This window comes from Convolutriloba macropyga, chromosome 3, assembly GCF_964194025.1.
Source record: "Convolutriloba macropyga chromosome 3, txConMacr16.3, whole genome shotgun sequence".
NCBI lineage: Eukaryota > Metazoa > Xenacoelomorpha > Acoela > Convolutidae > Convolutriloba > Convolutriloba macropyga.
The window spans coordinates 59,482,499-59,502,602 of NC_134470.1; the positions used below are offsets into that span (position 1 = coordinate 59,482,499).

Consider the following 20,104-nt stretch of genomic DNA (forward strand, 5'->3'; position numbering starts at 1 on the left):
CTTTCCCGTTCTTCATCATTTGGTATCTATGATGTTTTGATGAGTTTTGTAACATAAACCTTATTGTCTTATACAAGTCTTTCCGTTCACATAACCACACAATCGGTTTTGATCACCTCTCATTTAGTGACAAAAGCAGCCCTTACTCGCCTCCAGTTGGATGAGAAGGATGCATTTAAAGAGAAAACTCAGCAATAATCAGGTACAAGCATCTTTTATCATTAACTAGTTAACTACTTAGTTAGGCGAATCGGGTAATTATCTTATTTGCGTTCCCACGCAATAATTGGTTTGAAATGGAGTGAGTCAATCGGGTGATCGCTACGCTAGAACTTTCCGAGAAAGCAGTTTTTCCGTCCCCCAGACAAGCTATTCTTTTTATTGTCTTTCGCGAGGTTTCAGACGAACAACCGAGGACTTCAAATGACAGTGGCAAAAAATTCGCTCTGGCTTCTCGGCAGTCAACGTCATCAGCAGCTAGTTTGCAGTTGTCAGCATATGTTAGAGCAAAACCGCGTGTATCTACCGCATTTGCAATGATTCTTGATTGGGGAGGTGACACCACTGTTACATCAAGCGCTACTGGTTTTCCTTTTGTCCAAGAGGGCAAAAGTAGGTCTGCAGGTTGGGATTGGTTGTTGTTGCTAAGGTTCTTTTTTTCAAGCGAAGGGCTCAATTTTGCAGAGACACAAGAGCAGAAAATTTTATCTCTCAAACGGTCGTGACGATGAATTTTATCTCCTCGTCCTCCTCATGTTAAAGAATGGTCCCGATATATATCGATGACACCATTTTTACAGTAGGGACAATTTCGGGGAGCATCATGTATAGGGATACCCGGCCTAAATTAGACGCAACTTTGAAACTCTTCCGCTTCCAGGTGCAGTCCCAGTGCAGAACTAGGAGGCGCGGTTAGGCAAGCACCTGCATTAGGAGCAAGAAGAGACTGCAACCAAGCTCTTTTTCGGATATTTGTTGCCTGTGATAGAAGATCATTGGGTAAATTTGATCAATTTTTTATGAATTTTCTTCTGAATTGTCCTATCTACATCTTGCAATGCGACAAGGCAATTCGCGTTAACTTCAATTTCCAGAGTGGTTTTCATCCCAATAAAAGCTTCCTTTGGAAACGAAATTGACTCCATTGAACTATTAAAACGGCTAGATGTTGATCACTTAAGCATCTCAAACCCACTCCACCCAACTTGATGGGCAAGTTTGCTTGTTTCCAATTGCTGCACGTAACGTTTTCCTTGATAAATGTTTCTAGGCAGTCCCTTTGAGCATTCCCAAAATGAAGTAAGACTTCAGTAACTGGAGGGCATTGTTTAAATGTCCGTAGAGAGTACAACTTTTTGGTAGTACCAATACAAATTTTAAGTATGCCCGAAGCTGAATGAGGATCGACAAGTTGCTGTAAGCGATCTAGGTGCGGCTAATTTTTCAATATCCTCTTGGATAAGATCTTTGAATGATGAGTCTCCGGTCCAATTGGCACCCCCGAGTACTTCAAAACCTTCAGGATTAGCAAGTTTAAGGTTTTTATCTAACCTGCTCATGGTTTTGGGCGACCTTTACGTTGAAGCCCAAGTCTTTGCCTTCACTTTCCAAAATATGTAAGCTATGCATTAGTAAGGCTTCAGTTTCCACGAAAATGCCGTCGTCAGGATACCAGAAGTTCTGTAAGAGCACGGGGATTTCCTGCTCAATCTCGTTTATGAGAGGCATTAGAGCCAAGGAAAACAGAAGAGACCCCAGAGGATCACCCTGTTGTTCCTCACTTTGAAACCGCCGAAACGAACTGGGCGGTGTAAAGTTTTCCTTGACTTTGATAGGAGAGCAGCCGTTACATTTGGTCCGCCGACCCGGACAGTGGAAGGCAAATTGCTGTCCCATCTGATGAAGAGAGTGCCAAAGGCACCCCCCAAAGAGAATCAAACAAATCAACAGCGCAACGCCAGTGAGGCAGAGCGAAAGCTGCGAGTGCACTTCACAAATTACGTTGAAGAACTAACCTCGCTTAAAAGGAGCAAGCAAAGCAAAAGGCAATCAGGCAATCCTAACACAATCAGCAGAGAGGAGCTTCAATCAACAGCTCAAAGGTACGACAAGAAGCTCCAAGATTTACGGGAAGAAGTGAACACCAAAACAGGGATTGGCTACAAAATAATTGAAGATTCAGATCGACCCAACAAACTAAAGGTCCTCTACCAACAGACTGTTCACCTTCTAGAGGAAGAAATACCCAAGCAACTGCAGCGTCGAAACAAGCTTGTGCCCTATCAAGCTAATTTCGTTGAACAGCATCTGAAAGAAGCAAGGCAGTGCAAAGCAAGTTTGGACTATCATTGGCTTGCATATATAAGCAAAGGCACGCAACCAGAAATGAATGCAGAGCAAAGCAACGCAACCCAAGCAGTGAATGACAGCGAGCGCAACAACTACCAAACGGACAACCCAGTTGCTCAAACAGTGCAAAATGGGGCAACAGCAAGTGGCCAAGAAACGGAGAATGTTTCGGAAACATCTTCAGCAAAGCAAAGGCGAGAGGAAAGGATGAAGAAATTCGATATCGAGTTCGAAACCAAGATGCGACTCGAACAAGCACGGTTCGAGCGAAGGAAGCTAGAGCTGGAAATGCAAATGAAGGAACTGGAAACCAAGCATCAACTGCTGGAGCAAGAGCGTGAGCTAGAGCGCAAAGTGAAGAGAACAGCATTAGAGAACGATGATGCTCGTTCCCAATCAACTGGTGCTCGAGACAAATCGCCCTTCAACTGGACCCCCAAGAAAAGAGATGTCTCTGACTGGGCCAGCAGAATCGACAACCTTCTAACACCAGATCGATCAACAACTTGCTTCGAAGTAACCCCTGAAGTGAACAGGCAAAGTCACTTCTCACGATATCGCAGTTCACGAGACCGATCCTCAAGTGTTGAAGACCGAGACGTTTCCCCCAGAGCTGGTCTATTACGATACAACACGGGCTATTCAGGTAGTAGTAGCCTACCAAAGCTGAAGTTGAACAACTTCGACGGGAACCCTCTCGAATGGCCGGAGTGGTCTAGTATGTTCATTGCTACAGTGGATCAACGACCAATACCAGACTCAGAGAAGATGAGCCATCTGAAGACTCTACTGACAGGCAAGGCAAGGTCAGCAATCTCTGGAATGGGCTATTCTGGACAGTTCTATGGTGCTGCATGGAGTATTCTGGAGAGGAAATTTGGAAGGCCTCATGTGATCATTGATGCACAACTGGAGAGTCTTCGCAAAGCAAGTCAGGTGAAACCACACGACTCAACAGGTCTGATCAGTTTCTCGGTTATTGTTTCGAACTTTGTGAATGTGCTCAAAGAGTACAAGCAGATTGGTGATCTGCAATCAAGCTCGACATTGTATATGGCAGTAGATAAACTACCCCAAGTTCTCAAAGAGAAGTGGTGGTTCTATGTTGATGATAAAGATGAAGATTGGCCTGATCTGATTATATTTGAAAAATGGCTATCAAGGATAGCATTCGTGCACGAAGGGTTTTCAGCTTTCAAGGGAGAGCGAAGAGAAGAAGACCGAAGAAGCACAAATAGAGACAAACGGTTCTCGAAAACGTCGAACTTCAGTGCAAGTTCCAACGTGAAAGAAACGAAGCAAACGCAAAGTGATCACTGTCCGCTAGCTGATGGCACTCATAAAATATGGAACTGTCCACTATTCAGGAACATGAGTGTGAATGATCGGTACGCAGCAGTGAGAAAGCAACGCTTATGTTACGGATGTCTAGGCAAAGGACATGCAATCAAAGATTGTAAAGTCAATGCGTGCGGCATCAATGGATGCATCAAGAAGCACAACCGATTGCTACACTTAGAAAACCAAATGGATGAGGGCAATCATGCAGTCAACGTAAGCGCAGCAACAATCAACCAGAGTAACGAAGTTACTAGCTTTCTTCAGATAGTTCCTGTCTCAATACAGAGCGGTGGCAACAGGCGGAACACATATGCTTTCCTCGATAGTGGATCAACGGTTTCATTCATCGATCAAAGAGTGCAAGAGAAGTTAGGAGCCCAAGGCACCGATGTGACGCTCAACATAGCTGGCATACACGGAACGAAGGATCTGAAGACAGAAAAGGTTCCTCTAAAAATAAAGGGACTACACTCAAAGGTGCATTCAATCGAAGCGTTTGCACACCCGTCAATCTCCTTGGGAAACACGAACTACAACTACAACAAGCTGAAGCAAAGCTTCAACCACTTGAGTGTTTTACCCAACAAAAACTTCAACTTGATGGAAGTTGGCATCATCCTTGGTCAAGATGCTTATGAGCTACAACGACCATTGGACTACAAGATAGGAACACGAAGTGAACCTTTCGCCGTTCTAACAGAGCTAGGATGGGTAGTCAGTGGACCCATGACGGGCAAAAGAAGACAAAATGTTTGTCATTTCGCCTTCACTGAAGATGTGAAAGTGGCTGAGAATATCCAAACCTGGTGGGACATAGAAACCTATGCTTCCAAAATCAACGTCGTCAGTCAGTCAAAGAAGGAACTGCAGGCACAAAAGATGCTAGAGAGTACGACGAAGTTCACAGGCGAGCGGTACGAAGTGGGAATGCTGTGGAGTGAACCAGAGCCAATCCTACCGAACAACTACAGCTCAGCCCTGGGTCAGCTTTACTCACTGGAGCGAAGATTCCAAAGGGACCCAAACTTGAAGAGTTTGTATCAACAGTCAATAGATACAGATGTAGAAAAAGGATTCGTAAAGATATTGGACGAGTCCGAAGTGAAAGGCACATTCGGGAAAGAATGGTATTTGCCCCACCATCCAGTGCTAAACCCGAACAAGCCCGGCAAAGTAAGACGTGTTTGCAATGCCGCATCAAAGTACAAAGACATATGCCTAAATGATAAGCTACTAGCAGGACCTGATCTGCTACATGGGTTGATTGGAACAATATTCAGATTCCGTGAAGGACCAATAGCCCTAACAGCCGACATCGAATCGATGTTTCTACAAGTGCAAGTTCCCGAACAGGATAGAAGTTGCTTGAGGTTTTTATGGCGTCCAAGAACTAACGAACCTGTTCAGATATACGAATATCAGCGTCACGTATTCGGAGCTAAGAGTTCTCCAACTTGTGCGAACTATGCTCTCAAGCGAGTGGGACTGGACAACGAAGAAGAGTATCCAATAGCAACACGAGCAATACAAAACAACTTCTACATGGACGATTTCATCAAATCGGTAGAAACCCCTGAAGAAGCAATTGAAGTCTTCAATCAACTACAACCTCTTCTCTCACAACATGGATTTGAATTGAAGAAGTGGATAAGCAACAACGATGCAGTTACCAAAGCAATCCCAGAAGACTTGAAGTCAATCAGCAACACAAAGCAAGTCGAAGTGGAACCCAATACGGAGGGATCCTCAGTGCTAGGACTACAATGGACCGTTACTGATGACAGTCTTCAAGTATGCAGAGGTGCAAACAAGGAAGTTGAAGCACCTATAACCCAGAGGAAGATGCTGTCACTGGTATCTTCAGTATTCGACCCGATCGGATTGTTTGCTCCGTTCAGTGTTCATATGAGACGACTTCTGAAAGGCATCTGGACTAAGAATGGACAACATTGGGACAACGAAGTGGAGCCTAGTGAAGAAGAAGAATTCCTGAGATGGAAAGAACAACTTCCAATAGTGGCTGAAACAAGTATCGATAGAAGGTACTTCAACAGAGAGAGGGATAAAGCCGAACTTCACGTGTTTGCTGACGCATCTGAAGACACGATGTGTGCAGTGGCTTATCTACGCTCACAACCCAAAGAATACCCAGCTGACTTAGCATTTGTCATTGGAAAATGCAGAGTAGCGCCGATGAGGCATCTTTCAATACCGCGATTGGAATTGCAAGCGGCAGTCACGGCAGTGAGGTTGAAAGAACAGATAGTCAAGGAACACGAAATGAAGATAAGTAGTTGCAGTTTTTGGTCAGACTCAACTACCGTATTGCAGTGGATATACAGTTCCCATCGTAAACAACAAGTGTTTGTGGCCAATCGGGTGGCTGAGATACTAGATACAACCGATGTTTCGCAGTGGAAACATGTGAGCGGTATCAACAACCCAGCTGACATTGGCACGAGAGCAATCAACATTGAAGAACTCAAGAGAAGTGAGTGGCTCACTGAGCCGGCCTGGTTGAAACGACCAGAAAGTGAATGGCCAGAGCAAGTGAACCTAATCTTTGCATCAGATGAAGAGAATATACCCTTATCAGCATTCATGATACAGGCTGAAGAGAAGAAAGCTGTTATCCAGTGGGAACGATTCAGTAACTTCAACAGACTAGTAAATACAGTGGCATACGTACAGTGAGCATTGAACAAACACAGACCAGCAACACTCGTGGTCAACATTGAAGAAAGAGAAAAAGCAAAAGCAACAATCTTCAAACTACTACAGCAAGAACAGTTTGGTGAAGAGATGAAATCTCTCAAAGCTGAAAAGGAAATTCCAAAAGGCAGCAAAATCTTACAATTCTCACCCTTCCTAGATGAAGAAGGACTTATTCGAGCCAAAGGCAGAATAGGCAAGAGCCAATTTGACTTCGATGCGAAGCATCCAATATTGCTACATTGGAAACATCATGCAGTTGAATTATTCTTGCGAAACGAGCACAAGGACAATCAACACGAGGGCACTGAGCATGTAAGAAACATTGTTCAGCAGAAGATGTGGATCCTAGGCATACGAAATGCCTTGCGATCAATCAAGAACAAGTGTGTAACCTGCAGAAAGGGCAGAGCACAAACGATAGCACCAGTAATGGCAGGTCTACCCGAAGAACGGTTAGATGCTTCTACCGCTTTTACAAATGTTGGAGTTGACTACTTTGGCCCTTTCATTGTGAAGATTGGGCGAAGAAACGAAAAGCGATGGTGTTGTCTCTTTACTTGTCTAACTATGAGAGCGGTGCATATAGAAGTGGTACCCAAGTTGGGCACAGATAGTTGTCTCAATGCAATAATGAGATTTATTGCTCGAAGAGGCAAACCGAATACGATCATCAGCGACAATGGGACAAATTTTGTTGGAGCCGAAAGAGAGTTTGCAGAGTACGTTGCGGCATGGAACAAAGAAGGGATCGAAGAACATCTAATTCAACGAGGGATCAGATGGAAGTTCAACCCACCCGCAGCACCTCACTTTGGAGGAGTATGGGAGCGGTTGGTGAGAAAATGCAAGAAAGCAATGTATGCAGTGTTGGGGAACAGATCAGTCACCGAGGACGTTCTTTCAACAACGATGTGTATCGTTGAGCAGACTTTGAATGCGAGACCTTTGACTCCAGTCAGTTCAGATGTTAATGACTTAGAAGCATTGACTCCCAATCACTTCTTGCTTGGCAACAGGAACGTTTGCTTACCCTATCTACCATGCGCCGAAGAATTTGTTGATCATCGAAAGCTCTTTCGACAAACTCAAGCCTATGCAAATCTCATATGGGACAGATTTCGGAAAGAATATCTGCCAACTCTGAATAAACGGCAAAAATGGCGATCTACGGCGAACGAAACCCTTAAAGAAGGCGATCTCGTTTGGTTGATCGAAGACAGCGATAAGCGTGGATATTACAATCTAGGTCGAGTTGCGGAGACCATCGATAGGTCTGACGGTGTGATTCGATCAGCGATAGTTCGAACGAACGACGGAGTGTACAAGAGACCAGTAGTGAAGCTCGCCCCAGTACTACCTGGAAAAGATGTTTTCGCGATGGAAAACAGGGCCGGCGATATTGCGGCTGAGCTTAACAACACAGAAATCAAATTGAATAGCGCTTCAAGGTCATTTCAAGCCTTAAAGCTAGAATAGCCTGACAAGCGAAATTTAATGCTACATTCTATTGAAGCCAAACGGATTTGGTCATTTTGCTCAACATTTATATTCAGTAACTATTATTAGTACGTAATCGTCATATATGAAGTGAAACAGAAACTCAAACTTTAGTTACGCAATTATTGCCACGTATTCAAGTGTTCACAATCGCACAAATTTAGCTCAAACGGAGCAAGAGATACCCAACTTGGTAAGCCAGATTCGATGAATTTTGCGATTTTTATACTAATTCAGAGAGTGCGGGGCACCGTATAAGGTATCCCGAACCCCAACTTCAGTGCATTCAGAGAATCTTACGACATAGTAATCTACCACCAATCAGAGATGCAATTTTGACATGTACGGCAGTATAAATAGAGCTTGAAAAACTACCAAAAATCAGAAGAAACTCATAAATTTGGTTATATTAAACTGACATACAGTGCGTATTGAAGCACACTTTCTTGAGCGGTAAATTACTTGTTATCGTGTCTTGTTTCTGTAGATCATATTAGTGATTGTACAGTTTCAACTTTACTTTGACTTGTGAAAAGAGAATTAACTTTGATATTCTCAAAACTTTTTTTCTGAGGAACGAAGTTCCTAAGTAAGAGAAACTTTGTGCAAAGCATAAAGTCAGTTTCTCTTACTGGCTTTAACGAAGCCGATTCTAGTTCAACATTGGTGTTACTGAAACCAATAGAGAGACTTGCTAACATTAAAGTTAGAAAATATTATTATTGTCAGATTTCCAATTGTTAAGACCTACTGTTTTACAACTGCTAATTGTAGCAGGTTGAAACTTTGCATAGTTATAGCCAAGTTATAGGGCTACAATTTGTTGGAAATAGAATTCCTAAAGTCGGTTTATAACTTGAGTTATTAACAAAAACTCAACAAAATTTGATTGTTTCAATTCGAATTATTTTGTTATTTTGAGAAAAACAAGATTGTTAAACAGCAAAGCTGAGCGATTAGTTATCAGGAGTAATTGAGCAACAAGTAATGCAACGGTATTCTACAGTATAGCGGATAATACAGTTCACAAAAGTTAACTGCAAAAACACAATATCCGGACAGATTTGAAACCGCTGAAACGAACTGGGCGGTGTAAAGTTTTCCTTGACTTTGATAGGAGAGCAGCCGTTACATTGAGAATTATCAGAACTGTATTGAACTCTGAACATATATCGGCTCTTTTCATCAAACGCACACCTTTTTATCGCAGCAAAAAAAGAAATTATCTTCTTCCAAAAAAGGGGTTCCAAAATTTGGGGCCCCAAAATTGATCCAAAGTAGTTATGTGAAACGTATTTGGAGAGAATAGTGGAGAATTCCCCCTTTCTGGGCTATACGTTTTGACAATATTACTTGTCATACAGCTTAGTTATAGCCCCATGTCAGTTTAAGCGCCATGGCTGACAGCTGTTCACGGCTATGGCCTTCAAGTGCACTGGGATTTAATCTTGAATTGCGGGTCGATTTTCGCTCTCATCGACACGCCAGTTGGATGAATTTTTTTTTCGTTTTATATTATAGTTCGGTTAAGTGCCTAGCTTAATTTATTCCAATGCGGTTACTATATGCAGGCGTGTTACGTTAATGCTCTTCTCTGATTGACCAATAAATCTCTCGTTGGAATTCTATTCAAGAATAGCCCCATTTTTGAAAAAAAGACCAATTGTTGAAAAGATCCAGTATGTTACGAAGTATTGTCTGTCACTTCTGCCCACAAAAAGTCACAAAAAACCTCAAATACAAATGTACATTATGTACCGCAATGATCAATACAAAATGTACAGGGATTTGTACCTCCGAAGTATGATCCGTCGAACAATTGCGCGACACACGTTCCATTGTTGGTGACCACGTCCACTGTACCCTGTTGGATGAAGAACATCTTAGTGCCAATCGTCCCCTCCATTATGACGTAATCCCCAGGCTGATACACCTGAAACACCCACATACACACATGTACGCGTTAACGTAAGTGTTACGTAATCACCTTATAGACATCTATGAGATCATCGCAACTATGTACTCTATGATGAAATTGCCATCACAAGCTTACACAGGCTTCGACACTTTTCAAGGCAGACTTGAAGGACTGACGTAATCACCATTATTGGCAGTGTGGCGGATAATTGTTGTAATGACGTAATCAATAAGCTGATAGGCCTCATAGAAACATAAAACAATCGAATGTTGCAATGGCTCTAATTGTTTTGTATATGTTTTAGCAGGACCTGTTTTGCATCAAACCGAACTACTAGATGTTGAAACTCCAACTTTAATGAGCTTATAGTTGGTGTAAGCCTTATTTGGGCTCATCCTTTTCGAGGACTAGAATCTTGAGTATACCTCATTGTTGAAGAAAAAAAATTGTACGTCAAATCTGCTAATGACTCTTGTTTATTTAACTGAGCTTAATGCGCAAAAGCTTTCCTTTTTGCAATATCATTTCTTGTTGAAAAAAACTATCGTCGAGAAGCGCTCAACGGCAGGCACGTTTCTTTCCTTATTTTAGAAACAGCGGAAAAATTTTTGGCTTCGGCGTTCTTCGCAAATTAGGGAATTTTGGTTTCAGCATAATTATCCGTTGCCGTCTTTGAATGGGTTTGCTATCAGGGAATTGGTCAAGTCAATCAAATAAAATCAGAAGAACGTTTATAGATTTCCTGTAAGCAGATATTCACAGAAAGTTTAAATTCTACAGCTACCTTTTGGGTTTGGCTTAACCTAAATCTCTCAGAAAGCAACAGATGGGTTTCATTTCAAAAGGGATGGTCACGGTGGCCCTCGTTGTAATTCATTACTTTCACAAATCAAATTACTTTCAGTATCAAAGAATCTGGAATGGAGTATGATAATTTCTGAAAATGCCACAAACCAAAAAAATAAATATATTGTCCAATATATTAGCCAGCACTAGACTTGGCAAGTTCAAATGAAAGCAAAAGACATTTTTGGCACTCATCAAGATCCGATCAAGGATGGACGTAATATGGACGTACTATGTGTCACTTTGTTCAGTTGGTCCAGGGACTTAACATAGGCCAACAGGAATGTAAATTTTGAAAGAAAGGAAACGTGACATGTGATCTAAAGTTTCAACTTGTTAAGATACGTTTATCATACCTCATGCTTGAGTTTGGCAACGACTCCAGAAACGAAGAGAGGATCCGCTCCTTGGAAGAAAGGAACGACATTTACCAGTTCACGACAATTGTAGTTCAGGATCTCCTGCAGCAAACAAAAGTAAACAAACGATTAACAACAATTATTGAGAGTTTGAACAATAATACTAATACACCTCAATTGATACACCTAAAAATTGTGAAATTGCAACGGATCAAAACTTGGAGAGGAATTTGAGAGACATTACGTACCTAAAATATTTTTGGCATGTATAAATCGCGCGCACTTGTCGCTCATTTCTGCTCAAACATGTTTAAGTATAGTACCTAGTAATCGAGGTCGGAAAATAGAGGCAGACAGCAAATTTGTTTGAAAGTGCTTGAAGTCTGTAATATCCGTCACTATTATCCACGAAAGAAGATTTTGTAATTGCGCGGTAAACAGTGAAAAATCGCATTGCCACTATTATCCGAGGCCATTGAATCTAATTTCCGTGATTTATTTGACGTAGTTTGAATCAATAATTTGTCACAGTTTTCCTCTAAATAATGTCATTTAATTCGAACCTCTTATGCACGGATAGAGTTTTGGGCGGTTATCTTGCAAAAGTTTTGTAAATCGGACAGTTATCTTGCACGATCTTGTAAGATTCTTGCAGGATCTTGCAAGATGATGCGTAATCTTGCAAGATTCTTGCAAAAATCTTGAAAAATCTTGCAAGATAACCGTCCGATTTTGACTGGCGTCAACTCTTGTTTTGCAATTTTTGTTATTTGATACTTTTGGGTAAGTGCTTAAAATCGATTAGTCGTTTTAATCCAAAATCACCAAAACGAGAGAGTCTTAGGCCTAACATTATTCCACAAATAGGTTTCTGATATAGAAGTCTCAGCTGAGGCTCGCCAAATTCATTATATCATATATGGAACACGACCATAAATTTAAAGATTTCTATATAAATGTAATACCTGAGCGCCCGTTGAACAACTTCTTTAATTCCCTAAATTATAATCTCTTGAGTTTTTACGAGTCTTAAATCATTTCTACGATCAGAATTTAGAGATCATTTACGAGAACCGCTGACAAAATATACTATTTTTCAGGAAATATATTCAACAGTAAAAATACGGATATTTGAACGCAAATGAGCAGTGACGCCAATCTGATAGCTTTCACCAAATATAGTAACTACAGTCGGCGAAAAATATTGTTTAGCTAGCTGTGCTTTGAGAGATTTCAACAACTTTCAGGGATTTGAATCTCTGAATTATTATTTATTGGAGAAAAATTGAGTTACGCTCAATTCACTTTTTTAAAAAGTTTAAACAAAGTTTTTTTAAAAAAAAGATAAACAAAGCAAGGCCGATTTCTGGGTGTGGGTTATCGGGACATTTCAAAAATGCGCATATTTTATATATTTTTTGTTTTATATATCTTCTCCGTTTATGCCCCCAGCCTAATGGGTGCATATTATTTGCACCCCCAGACGCACCCCCAGGTGCATATTATTCTACATAATTATTATTTAATATGTAATGGCACGTGCTCAGTAACTGGTGGGCGCATAACGTAGTGGGGGCATAGATCCATTTTTTCTTTTTGTGACTTCAGCTTGCTGGTTACGTATGATTTTCAAACACCAGTTATATAATGACATATTGCAATCTGTCATTTAATGACGTTTTGTAACTGGATGCGCATAACGTGCGGGCGGTCAACGATTGGAAATTTCAACATTTTCAGGTTTACTGCCAATACTACAGGGATAAGTTAATATTCCCGGGTTTTCGGGCAGGTTTTGGGAATTTGGTGCACTGGGAGATACTTTGTTGGCCACACAAAGATGAAATAAATTTTTTGGGTTACCGGATTCCCTAATTTATAGTCTCTTGAGTTTTAACGAATCTTAAATATTTTCTACGATCGGAACTTAGAGATCATTTTTGAGAACCGCTGACAAAAAATATTATTATTTAGGAAATATACTCCACGATTAAAATACGGATACTTGAACGCAAATGAGCAGTGACGCCAATCTGATAGCTTTCACCAAATATAGTAACTACAGTCGGCGAAAAATGTTGTTTAGCTATTTGTGATTTGAGAGATTTCAACAATTTTGAGGGGTTCGAATCTCTGAGTTATTGTCTATTGGAGAAAAATTGAGTTACGTCCAATTAGTTTTTTAAAAAAGCCAAAAACTCACAGTCGATTTCTGGTTGTGAGTTATCGGTGCAGTTATTTCAAAAATGCGCAAATTTTAGATATTTTTTAAACCTTCTCAGTTCATGCCCCCCAGTCTAATGGGTGCATATTAATTGCACTCCCAGAAGCAACCCCAAGTGCATGTTATTTTACATATTTATTTAGTATGTAATGGCACGTGCTCAGTAACTGATGGGCGAATAACGTAGTGGGGTAAATAGATCCCTTTTTTTGTGACTTCAGCTTGCTGGTTACATATGATTTTCAAACACCAGTGGTATAACGATATATTGCATTCTGTCATATAATGACGCTTTGTAACTGGATGGACATAACCTGCGGGTGGTCAACGATCGGAAAATTCAACATTTTCAGGTTTACTACCAGATTACCGGTATAAGTTAATATTCCCGGGTTTTCGGGCAGATTTTTGGAATTTGGTGAACTGGGAGATACTTTGTTTGCCACATAAAGATGAAATGACCTGTTTTGGTTTCCGGAATTTTTGTTTCCATTTGATGCTCCACTTTTCCGTTTTTCACACTAACCGTTAAATCCAGAAGAAATTATTACATGTCAGAATAAAATTTTGGTAAACTGAGGGGTTTAAAGCCATGCTACAAGGGCGCTTGCAACTGAGTGGTGGGAACAAGGCTTGAGGTGGACTGAGAATGTGTTCTAGCTTATTTAGAGATCTAAAGGATACAAAAATGTTGAATTTCATTTGAAACTGAAGTTTGGAGTACAATTTTGCATATTTTGCAGAGAAAATTGTTAATTAAATATAAAGGATTTGAAAAAAAAACTGAAAGTCTCAGTCTCCGATAGCGAAACAGCTGATTATTTATAGCGGTTTGATTCAAGTGTCAAAAGTTAGACTTATTAAGTTGATAGATTGAACTTAGACTTAGAGAAATGAAAGTTTGATTTTTTGTACGCAACTTAGTGTCCTATAGGACATTAATTTTAGAACAATAATTAGACACTCATTTCTTTTAGTCTAAGTTCAATTTTTTAAACACCGCTTTCTGCCTCAATTTTTTAATGAACGACGAACTCGTACCCTGGGTCCTCTAAGTAAGTTTTACATTCGGTTGATTTTTCATTCACTTGAATGCATTGCACACAATTATTTAGAGCTTGATCACAAAAAGTCAACTTACTCAACTAATAATGTAAAAGTTAGGCAAATTTGATGAAGTCACTGAGAAAACCTGGCATTCGCGGAGAAGTGCAAAGTGTTTTAAGAATGAAGTCGTAATTTCGAAGGAATTCAACAATTTTTAAAAAATAGTTTTAAAGTCTGACACTGTATATAGGAAAACCTGCCACTCTAGAATCTGACACTGCAGACATCTGGCATCTCGCAGTTTGCAGTTAGAGTTTCACAAAAAAATCAGTTATAATTATATTATTTTAAGCACTTTTATCAACTTAAATTAAAACAAAATTCGACGCACCATTTAATGTTTGTCGTGAGAGACTCAGCTGAACTCTGGTCGTGCAAATCGCTGGTTCTGACAACACTTTTTCTTCATAAAGCAATGAAGGCTGTTTGCTTAACAGAAATTTCTTTGCCAGGTTTTTCTCGTCATTTTTCGCAATCGAATCACACTCACCTTCTCCCTGCTCCTCCAAGGGTATATAAGACACTGGGGGATGCAAATTAAATGCACCCACTAAGCTGGGGGGGGGGCTCAAACGGAAAAGATCCGAAATGTTAATACCAACCTCCTCAGCCAAGATTCAGCTCGCGATTCGTGTTTTTCCAATAGTGCCAACAGGCTTAGTGGGGGACATATCGTACAGCTCCCTAACTCAATTAACGTAAATAAGCCATAATAGGGGCTATAATTTTGTTTCTAACAACCTCTCCCCTCCTCCTCCCTCGCATAAACGTTTGGCATGACTCACCTCGCGTAGACAGTCGTTCATCTCGTCCAGAATGACCTCTTCGTCAAACATTTTGCCCTTGAACTTGTACTCGTAATACTCGTGCACTCTCACTTGTAAATCAGGAGGCAATTTCCTGTGCGCCATGTACTCCTCCACTTGCTTGATCTGAATCACAAACATCAACAGGATTATGGACAGGGATCTTTTCTCGAATGGCTCCTTTAATTATACCAAAGAACGAGTAATAACATTTCGTGTTATATATAATAGGCTGACAACGGTGAAATCCCATTAGAACTTTGAATTTTTGGTAGCACGCCGAGACCCGCCGGTTCTGGTGATCCCAGATCTTCTCAAGTCATCTTAGCTCTAATTTGGGGGTCTTATCCGTGATTGCAAACACAATTATTAAATGTATACCATTACATAGTGAATTATTGTGCTATTATGCCATTTTAAAAATAAGATCTAATATTTTTCAGATATCAGGCTTTTGAAATATGAGAATGCCTCATGGGGTGTTGGTAAAGCGTTCAGGACTATCAAAATTTTTCTCACTATCAAAATTTTTCTCACTATCAAAACTTTTTACTGTTTATTTATGCTGAACTGTTCTTATCGATTTTAAGCAGTTGCAATTCCAATGGTTGCTAGTTCCAAACATCGAAAAATGTTTGCTGAGTAAAATATGAGTATTTTCGATAAGATTTTGATTGAAAAATTTTTGAAATTTCTTCTACTGAATCACAATGATAACAAGCAAAATTTTTCTTGATCAATGAAGAAACTGAATTAACTTAACAAGTTTCTTTTCTGTGATTTCTGTGTGCTTTCTACTAAGAACATTTTTTGAAGAGTTCATAGAAAAATACTGTTTGACAATGAGACCAAACAGTTTTCGAAACTGTTTTTTGTGCCTTTCAAAACAAATTCATCGTATTTGTCCTTTTTCTGGTACACAATTTTTACGCACGTTCTGCGGAAGTTTTGATAACCGAGTTGAATTGAATTGAGTGAACTAGAAACAGTTTTCAATTTTGTAATTTGAACTGCAAAAAAAAACACTTTTCTTCGCGCAGAAAAAAATTTTTTTAACATTATAAAAAATAACCTGAAACGATTTTTTTTAAATTCGAGAATAGTGAGCACAATTATTATAGTTTCTGCCATCTTTACATTCGCTTGACGTAACTGGCAGAGTAAAATGTCTACAACATCTTCATTCAAGTTTTTGGAAACATTCCCTTTCTAAAATAACTGAAAAGAAACAACTTTGTCTAATGGTGCATTTTGGTTCTTTCTTTAACCAAGAAATACAAAATTTCAAATCTGTCCTGGCTTCTTTTAGATGCTCTGTTATAAGGTGAGTCGGGCACTCAAAAAGCCAATTATGGAAGAATCTCTTGTGCAAACTCTGTTTTGAATAGGTTAATGTTTAGAACAGTTATATTAAGCACACTTGGAGATTTGTTGGAAAACATTTAGTTGGTTAGCACAGACTAAAAGGAGGACAAAAATAATTAATAATTTATCAGAGCTGTTTTATGGTTTGCTTTCTGACAAATAAACAAGACAGATAAATAAAGAAAGCAGGACAGGCGGTTTTTTAAAAGTGTAATTCAGGCCGCAATTGTTGATTCGAAACATTTAAAGCAAATGATTGGAATTTCAAAATTTAACGAATAAGATTTTTAATTACTCAAACAGATTTTGGCAATTATTTGTGTCATGTTGTATTTTGTGCAGTTTTGTCGGGAAGGTTTCTTTTCTGACTGATTTGATTTTTCCTCTGGCAAGGAGAGAAAAGGGAAGTCCGCAGAGATTTGATTACTGTACAATCCTGTAACAGCTTCCCTATCCAGCAATTGTCACTGAACGTACTGGGTTATATTGAGGATAGGCATACTTCTCCTCACCCCCCCCCCCCCCCCCCCAGCTAAAACCGAAGCTAACCGGTCACCAGTATTTTGAGAACAACTCGTCTATTGTTCATCGATTACGTTTATTACTATCAATGTCAATAATAGCAGCAAACAGAAATACAATTATAGGGATAGTCTAACGCGCTTTAGATTCGGTTTCTCAATACCTTGATATTCTGATTAGATATTTCGATATATACGGCAGTACTTAATTTCGTCTGTCTTTTCTGACATAAGTGATGATAATTCTTTGTTTTTCGATATTTGTTTTTGTTCCTAAATATGTGTTGCAAAAATCAGCCGTCCTTTGAAAAGCAATCATACGTTTGAACTGCTCTCCACTGTCTCTCTCTGTGTTTATGAAGGTCAAAGAATGACGTGATTAAGATGCTGTTTGTCAGAAACCATTTCATGAGCTTTTTGTCTTTGAATTTCTGAAAACATTGTATGAAAATTGGAACAGCGTAATCATTATCTTTTTTGCTCAACACTTCAAACCTCTTTTCAAGGATTAAGTTACATGTAATACAGAAGCGTTGTTATGGTCTGATCATTAGCAAATGAATTCCCCAAGTAAGTGGCTAAATATTGGGAAAAAACAGCACTGAATGAATGAGAACAGCAAAAAGAGAAATATACTTTCCTCATAAATTTGAAACCTGATCTCATTCTTTATTCTAATGAGCGAAATTGTTGTGGCTGGTGAGATGTTTTCTTGAATGACTAGGGGTAGTTACTGGAGCAGCACTGCAGGAAATAAATTTAAGACCCAATTTTGGTTCACTTTAATTTTAGTGTGACTTGGAGTACTTGAAATCAGCTCAAGTTTGTCAAAAAATTATTAGAGGAAATTCTTTCTTTAATATTGCAACAAAGTTGAATTTTTTTCATGTCAAAGTTTTCAATGTTTTAAGATAAATATATAATTGAATATTTTTTGTGGCAAATCGTGTTATTCAAATCATCTCATTCAAAAAGCTCACCAATTCTAAAGAGCAGAAGCTTAAACTCCATGGCCTTTTAATTTCGAGTTGTTGGTATAGTGGAAATTAAATTAACCCTGGTTTTGATGATGTAATTTGGAATACGTATTAATAATATTGATATCTTAAACTGAGACACGATTAATCAAAACTGATGTAGAACTAGGGTCTGGGTAGCAGTGCGTATCTTGGTGCTATGAATCGGTAGAGAAAATCCCCTGCCACGCCTTAAATAAAAAACTTTCAGCAAAAAAGAAATGGTTAATTCTCTACGCTGAATTCAGTTTGGAAAGTTACAAAGCTTCAAATCCCCTCAATATCCATTTCCAGTTACTCTTTCCTGTTGAAATGAAACAAAACCATCAGATCATATAACGGTAAATTTTTAATAAATCCTAATTTTTAATAAAATCAGTATTTTGTTCACGCCGACTGATATTCATTCACGTTTTTCGGTACTTCCCCTGGGAATATACTTATTATAAGAAAAAGCTTTAAAATAATCAATTATTCACAATTCATACTGGTTCAAAAAAAAAGATTCTATTGATTAAATATTTTCAAGGTGATAATAGTCATATGACAAAAAGAGTTATGTTGACCTCTGTTTTTCTATTCGTATTTGCTTAGTTTCTTTCCCTGTTTCAGTATGACCAAATATTGCAAATGAAAACTTAATGAAGGTTAATATATAGGATACATAAATATGGTTATTTTTTCCAATTTTATTCAAGTGAATTTCAAGAAAAGCATATTTTTTATAAACGCCAGATCTCATTATAATTTTCAGTTTTAATCGATCTCTCTAAAGATTGGCAGAAGAAAATGATAACATAGCCAATGATAATAATCAAAAAATGTAACTTTTTGCATTTTTTACTGTTTTAACAATTAACAACGGTATGGTACCGAACGATTTGTCATTAAAATAATTTTGAGAAAATTTTTTCTTGTTTTGTTTACATAAAGCTTTAGATTGAATGCTTAAAAAATAGTGGTTAGTTAATTCCTAGCAAAAAAAAAGTGACAACTAGTAAAACGTGCAGATTCTTAAAGTACCAAAATAAGGACGCAAAACCATCAACACTCTGTAATTGTACTGCAGTACACTGCCCTATTAACCCTTGCTATTCGATTTGATAAGTTAACTCTGCATGACTAAACTGAATGAAGCAAGTGACAAGCGTCTGTAACTTTGGCTTTGGGGATTTAATCTTTTTTAGCTATATTGAATACATATCTTATAAATTAAAATTTTTGGGCTTCAATACCTCGTAAAAAAAAGTAAATGAGCCTAAAAGGTCTTAATTTTTTGTTTATTAAAATTTTCATGCGATAACTAATTCATAGCGCCTAATGGTAAAATTATTAAAAGCAGAGTTTGGAACTTCAGAGTCGCAATTAAGCTGTCAATTGAGCTCTCAGAAACAAGATTTTTGTTTGCGATCATTATATAATTTTACAGTTGTTTGTTCGTAACCATGTATGTATGCGTGCATATCTGGTTGTAAAACGCATTTGAAATTTTTGCTCATTCTCTTGAATCACTGACTCAGATGTTTTTCTTGTAAGTGAAATATACTTTGCTGATAAAATTGAAGACTGATCTCATTCGTTATTCTAATGAGCGAATTTGTTATGGCTGGTCAGAAGATGTGTTCATGAATGACTAGGGTATAGTTACTGGATCAGAACTGCCGCAAATCAATTTAAGACCCACTTTTGAAAATTGGGTCGCTTGTTTTGTAGGCAATTAGAGTTCTTGAAATCAGTTCAAGTATGTCAAAAAACATTTCTGGATTATTTTCCTTGGTAAAGTTTAAAATGTTTTTCATCCTAAAGTTCATTGCTTTACGGCAAATATATATTTAATTTTTTTTGAGGAAGTTTGAATTATTCAAATCAATTGTTCAAAAAGCTCAGCATTTCATAAGAGCATCAGCTTAAACACTATGGCATTTTAAATTCGAGTTGTTAATATACTGGAATTCAAATTAACCCTGGATTTGATTATGTAAATTGGAATAACCGCATGGTTAATGTTACCTGCTAGTATATTATATTAATAAACCAAAC

The 20,104-nt window shown here is 38.6% G+C and overlaps 1 protein-coding gene across 1 annotated transcript in view; it reads right to left on the reverse strand.

Annotated features, from left to right (window-relative positions):
- LOC142336680 (uncharacterized) overlaps positions 1-20,104 on the reverse strand; it is a 109,342-nt gene that overhangs the window by 6,217 nt on the left and 83,021 nt on the right. The window contains exons 7-9 of the mRNA XM_075385590.1: positions 15,142-15,288; positions 11,023-11,127; positions 9,697-9,835 (exon numbers count right to left, since the gene is read on the reverse strand). Of these exons, the coding sequence (XP_075241705.1) occupies positions 9,697-9,835; positions 11,023-11,127; positions 15,142-15,288 (391 nt within the window). The remainder of the gene's footprint in view (positions 1-9,696; positions 9,836-11,022; positions 11,128-15,141; positions 15,289-20,104) is intronic.